The sequence below is a fragment of the Alligator sinensis genome, unplaced genomic scaffold, assembly GCF_000455745.1.
Source record: "Alligator sinensis unplaced genomic scaffold, ASM45574v1 scaffold806_1, whole genome shotgun sequence".
In the NCBI taxonomy this organism is placed as follows: Eukaryota; Metazoa; Chordata; order Crocodylia; family Alligatoridae; genus Alligator; species Alligator sinensis.
Window position 1 is genome coordinate 756,160 of NW_005842521.1, and position 9,140 is coordinate 765,299.

Below are 9,140 nucleotides of genomic sequence, written 5' to 3' on the forward strand. Positions count from 1 at the left end.
AACAGTATAAAAGCAGCAGAGAGGTCAAAAGAGGTAGGAAAGGACTGTTGGCTGGAAATAAAAATTTGGTTTCAATGCTTTGGTCAGAGCAATTTCAGTGACACGGAGGAGGGATTCAAAACAGCATCTGCAATTGTTCTGATGTTCTGGGTCTGTTGAGTGAAGACAGGAAGTATTGTTAAAGAGAAGTCTGTACTAGTGGCCTAGTCATCTGTGACAGAGAGCAGAATTCAGTGATAGGTAAGTTTTCTTCAGTCCCCAGAATGCAATTGTCTGTAAAAAGCAGTTTGAATGAAACTCCAGTGTCTGTCAAGCTCACTTAAATGTTTCTATTAACACATGTTAGACGCAGCTGAAACTTCCATGGATTTTTGCTTACAAAACATAATTCTCTTCCCTTATACTTGCATGACATAACTGCTTGTAACTTGTACACTATATGGGTTCCTTCAGAATCTTTCAAACCCTTACAGTAAAGTTTTCTTATGGATTCCAAGATGTGCATTAAGTCAAGTCTGGAATTGCAGTCTTCAAACAATTATTGCTAACCGAGTAATTGATAATTAACTTTCAAATATAGGGCTTCTAGGGAAACCTAGTGTTGCGTGATTGCCTCTTGCCCCTACCTCCTCCCCCTGTATGACCTTGGAGTCCCAGTTATGGACCAAGACCTCTGTGTGCCAGGTGATGTACAAACAGAACAAAATAGTCCCTGTCCCAAGGAGTTCACTGTTGACTTTTCACATAATACCATCCTAAATTGTACTGTTTGTATTTTCCATACAGCTCTGTCTGAGTTCTCACTATTGCTGAACTTGGTAATAGTGAAGACATGACACCGAAGAAATGCTTTTATGTTAGCACCTGGATAAATGCACACACTTAGAAATATTCTCTCTTGCATTTATTTATTATATTTTGAGGAAGCTTTCTAGGATTCATTCAACATTGTAATGACATACCTTTCAAGTTCTATAAGCAACACAGCTGTTTAGGCTGTGGAAATAACTGGGGTGTTAATTCTTATTGCTGACTAGATTCCAAATTTGTGTCTAGGGATTTTCATACCAGATTCTTTGGCAGAATAACTAGAAGTTTGATATTCAATGTGCAGCTAAGCATACATAATTTTATATGAAGAGGAAGTAGCATGTAAAAGCTGGAAATGTTTTCTCTAATAAAGGAGCCATTTGTAAATCACAGAAATAAAATAGGGACATACCAAATATATATGTTATTTTATTTTTTAGAACTCAAAAACTCCTCCCAGATCATGTGCTCATTAGTCACTTGACCTCTAATGTTCCATGAAACATATCTGATCAATATAAGACAACACTTAAATATGGCAGCCATAGAAAACAAAACTTTAAATCATTCCCCTTTCTTAGCTTTCCCTTCAACAGGAACCCCTTACTTAGCCTTTGCTTGTATAAATAGTATCTACAATGTTTCTTAATCTTTACATAACACAAAACATAGTTACTACCTCTCATTAAAACAGTTGAGGTTTGGTCTTCATCCAAAGACTAATGAGGTGAGTTTTAAGACTCCTATTGACACCAGTGTGATTTGCATTGTGGCCTTTATCCACATAAGCAAGACTAATGATAGATGATGGCAGAATAACAGCTTATTTAGCAAAACCTGTTAATTTTAATAAAACTTAAGGAGAAATCCAAGAGGGAGTTGATTTTTTTTGAGATTTAGAAAGTTATTAAAATATCAGCATTGTTTGGAGTCATTTTTCCCCACCATTTTTGTAAATCTTCCTCTTTTCCTAAAACAGCATAGTACCGATGGTGTAAAGATGGTTAAAAATATTTAATCCTAGTTTGATAGGAAAGAGCATACAAGAGTATGTGTTGAGCCCACTGAGGGCTAACCAGTGCTTCTTATGTGACACTGGATTCTCAAGCTAGCCACATGTACCTCCCTGTGCCTTGTATAATGGTAAATAAGAAAAAAAAAAGGTGGGGGGAGCCTTAAGAAACTCTCAGTTACTGTGGAAATTAAGTCTTGCAGTGCCCAACCTACTGGACTCTAAGACTAACACTAGCAAATTCTCTTCCCAGTCATTTTAAATCTGAAAAAAATCAGCAAAGCAGCCTTAAGCATTCTAAGTTTACCACATCTCTCTAGCCCCACATCTGTCTCCCCTCTCCCCCATCCCCAGTCATCTATAGAGTTATGGGAAGCTGTCATGGCCTTCTGGAACAACTTGAGGCCCACTTTTCCAAACCGTGAGGAGCCAATTGTCTCCATTCAGGAGACCGTCTCTCTCTTTCTGGAAACTTACCTGGATGGACTTCAGACAGTGGAGGACTAAGAAAAGTGGAGCACAGAACTGCAGCCACATCATCATTCTGCTTCACCCTCCCAAAGACCTGTCCTCACAGCTGGTGGACCAGCATTTATCTTAGCATCAAAGACAACACTATACAATTTTGAGGCTTTTAATGAACTGTGTGTGGCTGTGTTGCTCAGTCTCTCCTTGTAGACTGAGAGACTGTTCCTAGCTGAAAAAAATCCTAAGAGTTGTTGGATATTCTGACAGAGCCCTTGTAAATGACTGAGCAAGAGCTCTATGACATGTGCTATCCAGTCATACACTAGCTATGGAACACATCAGAAGATGGTAGGTGCCTCCTTCAGGATTAAGTGTTTTTATTTGCATCCTCATTCTGGATCTTGGTGGTTCTGGAAAAGTTTCTCTCAACCAAGATCAGAGTGTTTAGATAAGGATCATAAACATTTTAAATATGTCTGATAAAGTCATCTCCTTCAGCATTTTTCCAACTGTGAGTGGCTAACTGCCAGGACTTACTGGCCAAATACTACTTTTGTACTTGGGAAGAGATGACATCATTCTCCCTCATGAGAGAAGAGAGGAACTCAGAGTCATAATATGGTGGGGAGTGGATGCATCTGTCAAGAGTCAGAGCAGCCAACAGTCTGACTATCCCCCAACTGACTCTTCCTACCTGTGTAGGCCTGGCTGCCAATAGCCTAACTATTTCCAGCTGGCCTCAGTTAGTTTCATATAAGCAGCAGCCCTTTCAGTGCTCAGAAGGCTTTTCAACAGCACAAATGTCTCCCTGGGTAGTTCTTCTGTATTTAGCTATGCTCAAGTCCAGACCCCTCTTTCCTGACAGCTGGCTCCTTGCTCCCTTGCTCATGAATCCAGTCTGGATTCCAGCCTCTTGCTTCTGATCCTCTTGGCTTATAACTCCAGTCTGGATGCCTGCTCCTCATTCTCTGGTTTGACCCTCTACCATCAAGCCCCAACTGCCTATATCCTGATCATACCCTGACAGCATTGGACACAATCATCAGGTGGTGATTTTAATGAGAAGATGTCTGGGCTTCCAGATCTGTTCAGAGCCACTATCAAGTGCTTTTCCTTTGACAGATCCCTGGTCTACAAAAAGGACTGAGAGCACCTTGCACTCAATAAAGGACCCTCACAACGGTACACTCTCTCTGAATTTTAAGCACCTCCGCCTATAAAATATACCATACTTCTTAACAGGAGCAATTACACTGAACACTATCTTGCTAGCTAGAGTTCCATACCAAAATTGGCTGACCTGCAGCAAAAGATGGCAGCTTTCCTCAGCCTTGGCTACTAGGGCAGTGCGAAATTTCACTGGCCGTTTCATTTCGACACTGTTTTGACTCATTTCAAGGTCGAAACAGCAAAATCGAAACGAAACAAAGGGCCTCGAAACAGCCTTGAAACAAAATGAGGCTAGTTGAAACGTTTCGACCATAGCACTGGGGATGGGAAGTCAGTCCAGCTGGGCTGACTTCCCATCCCCCGTGCTAGATCGTGCAGGGGGGGCAGATGGGCTGACTCCTCATGCCCCCCGCTAGTCTCTACAGCTCCAAGACAGTAACAGTAGAATCTTTCAGAAACTGAACACACGTGTCCCTACACCTGGGTGACAGGCTGATTAAGGGCAATTCCTGGGAGACCAAGGCAGTCCTATCCTCTTCTCCCAATTAGGGCTCCTAAAGAATTACAAAAAACAATCCCTTCTTGCCATATCAGGTAGTAGAATTCATAGGTTCAGGCTGACCATGAATTGTGCCCTGTCTTCTGTATGGCCTATTCAAGGCTCTTTAGTTGCTTTTAGATGACATTAAAGACAAAAATCAACCACAACCATCTATGTGTACCTGAGATTACTAGAACATATCCCTGTATGCATGTATGTGACCCTCCCTGCCAATTTTCATCTGTGACCATTACAATACTGACCAAAGACACTATAATTCCTATGTAATCATCATGTGAGCAGCTTGGTCATTGCCCTATGCAAACTTTAATGACAACTTGATTAATGGCTGGATCTCTTGTGTAGGCAAAAAGGGAGCTCTCTCCGATTCCCCAAGATCTGATGCAACAGATCTGCTGCAACAGGGCCACTGTCTTCATGTAGTCTCCTACTAAGAAATTTCAGCTATAAGACCTTATGCCATAAACCTTTCCTTCTATTTAAATGTGACGTCTCAATATCAAGACCTGATGAGCATATGTGTCCAGACCTGCAACCACTGCACTTGACTATCTAGCTTCAGGTTAGATGAACAGCAGTAACAGAGGGTGCAGACTTACTATGAAAAACGTAAAAGATTTCTTTCCACTGTAGTTCAAAACAGCATGAATCTGATAGAGGCCCTGGCCTCAAAGATTCTATATTGCATAGTGACATTCATCTTTCTGAAAGTTCTTCTGGTGGGTATAACTGCATATCATGCTCTAATTTAGACATGGTCAGTGATGCTCTAATTTAGTCACTAGAGATCTAAATCTCAGATGGACCTTTAGTGTCATTCTTTTGCAGCTCATGGAACTGCTCTTCCACCTTCACATTAAGAAAGCTTTCCTTAGTCTTTCTATCCTGCTGATTCTCTGTGCAGACAGCATTCAAGCCCTTACAGCTAGGCTACCAACCTTGGTGTTTCATGAGAAGACATGGTCTCAGAATTCTGTTCAGATCAGTCAGGTATCTTACCAGTCTTTCTTCTGAAACCATACTCTTTGGGTGACAAAACCCTATTTGCTCTGGAGTTTTGCTGTGTTTCCGGGATAGGACTAGTTTAAAAATAAATAATGCTTAGGAAATGTCTATACTAGCGGTGCAACCTTTTGATCGCAAGAGCCAGATAAGTGGCCCAGAGCCCATCTGAGGGTCAGATTGGGGTGTCTGTGAGCCAGACAGGGCCCTGGGGCCTGGCACCATCCCCTCCCTATCCTGCGCACCAGGATTGGGCCTTGGGGTCTGGCACCACCCATCCAGCTCTCACACTGAGATTGGGACCTGGGGCCATCCCTGTCTGGCCACAGGGCCTGTCTGGCCCTGTGCACTGAGATTTAGCAGCAGGGGGGTAGTGCCACTGCTTCCCTGCCACCAAATTTCCAGACCCCTGGGGAGCCCCACAGGCCAGATGACATGGTGTCATGGGCCAGATCTGACCTATAAGCTGAAGGCTGAGCACCCCTAGTCTATATCATCTCTACAGTGAGGCTGAGACCATTGCTGGGAAAGAAGCATTGCCCATTCCCTCTTGTTCTGCCTGCGTAATATTCTGTGAACGTGTAACAGTACTCACATTTCTCCCTACCTTTCTAAGCAGTCAGTAACTCCTCTTCATGCCAAAATACAAATGATACAAAAATGTCAGAGACTCCCATGGGGCCAGAATTTTACCCCAGAAATCTAAATCAATTTTCTGGCATTTTGAATCTGTAAATATTTATTTGGAACGCTGGCCCCCCAAACCACAGAAAATATCTCTTTCCCCCCCCTCTTTTACTGTTAGTTTATGTTTCAGAAGAATGGTTTCAAGGGTGGGAGGGTCTGGTTTTTCTTGCTTGTTTTTTAACTTTCCTGTATTCTCAAGAGGATTTTGGCAGGATCTTTGGAGGATATGAATAGTGTCACAAACAACTGTTGCCTAGACCGCAGTTCTCCCTCAACAAGCTTTGTAAATTCCCTCTATCTGGCATACTCCTACTTTTTAGGTTGTTTAACTGGGCTTGTTCTCAACTTCTCAAGTTGTTTGACTGGAATAGGGGTGTATTGCCAGAGCCAGGGGAAGAGAATTAGTGACCCAGGGCCAAGAACTGTCCTTCTGTGAAGGAACTTGGCTGCAACCTTTATATAACTTAGGGCCAGCCTTTTTCTTTAGCTAAGTGTATCATTTTTTGACACAAGTAAGATAAATTACAGATAATAGCACTAAAACCTGGTTATTCACAACACATTTTATAAAGCCTCATGCATTCATTGTTAGCAGGAAGAGAGCATTAGATGTCATACATATAGGTCACTCACTCCCAAGCAAGGGTCCAAACTCCCCACAAGCAGATCTTTGCCAGATTCAAATGCTCTTTTGAAGCACTGTGTGACCCACTTTTATCTTTCAGGTATTGGGTTTAACCCAATACCTGAAAGATAAAAGTCAATGGAAGTTTTACCACTGATGTCAGCAGTGCTGAAATTTCACTCATTGTTCTTAAGACATAGAACTATTGATGTGTTTGGTGCAATACAAGAGAAACAAAAAATGGTTGTTGCACTGGTCAGTTATGTATGCGGAGCACTGGGCTGGAACCTTGATCAAATTCTATGTTTTGGAATACAGAACACTTCACTAGTCACTTAATCTTTCAATGCCTCAGCTTCTCCATCAAGAAAATGGGAATATGTGTCTTCCTTTAGGAAATGCTTTAAGATTTACAGGAGAAAAAAGCTTATTATTTTTAAACGTTAAAGAAAACCTCAGTAACTTGAAAACGTATAATACAAAGAACAACTTTGCATTAAAAAGCTACAGATCTTCTTCCTCCATAGTCTCTGTTTATGCCTGGGGCATGCTGCAGGGGGAACTATTCAGTGACTAGATTTGAACAATAATTACTGTAATAAGAAAATGGGACTCCTGTTTTGTTCCAAGTTCTAACACACCTGCTGTGCACTGAACTTTTTGCTCATAAAATCTGAAACAGACCTATGGTACTTGTCAGTTCATTAACAATATTTAAGTTGTTAGAAGAGGTATTTCTGTAAAAACAAGAAAAAAAAAAGAAAGGGACGGTCAGCTCCCTCAGTTTTGTTCTGACTTCCACTAATTACGGGTAGACAAGAAACTGTTTAGTAAGGATTTATTAAGTGTACTAATTTGTTTCTCCTTTTCATTCTACAGAACTTACAATAGAAGAATGCTGTGAGAGAGGTAATGAATGGGCAACTAAAAATAGAAGATGCAGTTCACTCCCATTTCTTTCTGAGTCCAGAGAATGCAGGTATATTTTTACTTACTGTTGATTGCTAAAAAATGATGATGAGGGGCAGTAGAGCTGGTTGGAGTACCAAAAAAATCACTTTGGAAAGTTTGCGATCATAATGTTTTGCTTTCCCATGGGAATTTTATAACTGAGGTAAATACAGTGTGCTTAATTTTGAAATACTATCTCAAAAATTAGCTTTTAAAAAACTTCCTTACAGTTTTTCCCCTAAGTTTATCATCATAAAATAGTAAAAAAAGGATGGAAAGTTGGCTTCCCCCCACTTCATACTGGATACATGGAAAGATAAACAGAGATGGGGTGGGAAAAAACCAGTAAAACCTCTGATAAGCTAAAAACTATAAGTGGATTTTTTTTAAAGATCTTTACTTTTGAATTTGAGAAACAAGATAACACTATAAACTAAAGATTAAAGGGCAAACTTGGAAAAATTATCTTTTAAAAAAAATTCAACCAACTCTCTCATCTTAGTGAGAAGAAGGACAAACAAGCGGAGAAATAATTTTGCTAAAGCATAAGACTAGGACTGTGGAAGGCTTAAATTCCCTTGGTGCCTGAGTATCTGCCAATAAAATCCCATAAAGTTCTGTTCCTGGACATGTGCAGAGTTACTTAAGTCTTGACAGACCTGAGGTGCTTAGCATGCATCTCACGCCTTAAGCACCCCCCTGCCTCCCTCCCCACCCACCCACCTTCCTGCCTGCCAAAGATTCATAAACTAGGTGTGTCCCCCCACAACCTATTTTGCCTGTAGAGACTTGTCCAGATCCTCAGCTGATGTAAATCAGCATAGCTCTGTCCACTTCCGTGGATCTCTATTGATTTGCATCAGTTAACAATCTAGCCTAATGAAAAAAGCTTGACTGAAAGTCAAACAATAACACTAATTGGTCTATATATATTTGAATAATAATTGGTATATTTTAATAATTTTTCTTCGGTGCACTGAAATGAAGGAAATTGGTGCACTTCCTCTTTGGGTATGTTCATCAATGGGAAAGTATTATTCACACATCATAAGAGAGACTATATTCCACTTAACAAGAAGGTCTAACTTGAGTTAGCTTTACATTTCTGTGTACACAGATTACATTTGAGCACATTAGACTTTCTTTTTTAATTCTATTGAAATTAACTATTAAGAGGGCACTAAACCATCTTATCTGACCTGAGCAAAGAAGTTAAATGTTGGTTATATTTTTGCGAGAGGCAAGGATTTCTTAGAGTGTTATCTTTTCATAGATTTCATAGACATTTGGGCTGGAAGGAACCCGGAGGATCATCGATTCCAGCCCCCTGCCCAAGGGGCAGGAAGTCAGCAGGGATCATAAGATTCCAGCAGGATAAGCATCCAAATGTGTCTGGAAGGCGTTCAAAGTGGGTACTTGAACCGCCTCCAGTGGCAGTCTTTTCCAAACCTTGGGGGCTCGGACAATAAAGAAGTTCTTCCTTATGTCCAGCCTGAATCGGTCACGGTGGAGTTTGTGACCGTTCGATCTTTCATAGATTTCATAGATTTCATAGACATCAAGGCTGGAAGGGACCATGGAAGATCATCGAGTCCAGCCCCCCGCCCAAAGGGCAGGAAGTCAGCTGGGGTCATAGGATCCCAGCAAGATAAGCATCCAGTTTCATCTTGAAGGTGTTCAATGAAGATGCTTGAACCACCTCCAGTGGCAGGCTGTTCCAGACCTTGGGGGCTCGGACAGTAAAGAAGTTCTTCCTTATGTCCAGCCTGAAACGATCTTGAAGTAGTTTGTGACCATTCGACCTCGTCATCCCTTGGGGCGCTCTGGTGAACAAACGTTCCCCCAGATACTGG

General features: G+C 41.2%; 1 protein-coding gene across 1 annotated transcript in view; it reads left to right on the forward strand.

Annotated features, from left to right (window-relative positions):
* FBLN1 (fibulin 1) overlaps positions 1-9,140 on the forward strand; it is a 125,292-nt gene that overhangs the window by 5,286 nt on the left and 110,866 nt on the right. The window contains exons 2-3 of the mRNA XM_025213320.1: positions 4,851-5,012; positions 7,209-7,315. Of these exons, the coding sequence (XP_025069105.1) occupies positions 4,851-5,012; positions 7,209-7,315 (269 nt within the window). The remainder of the gene's footprint in view (positions 1-4,850; positions 5,013-7,208; positions 7,316-9,140) is intronic.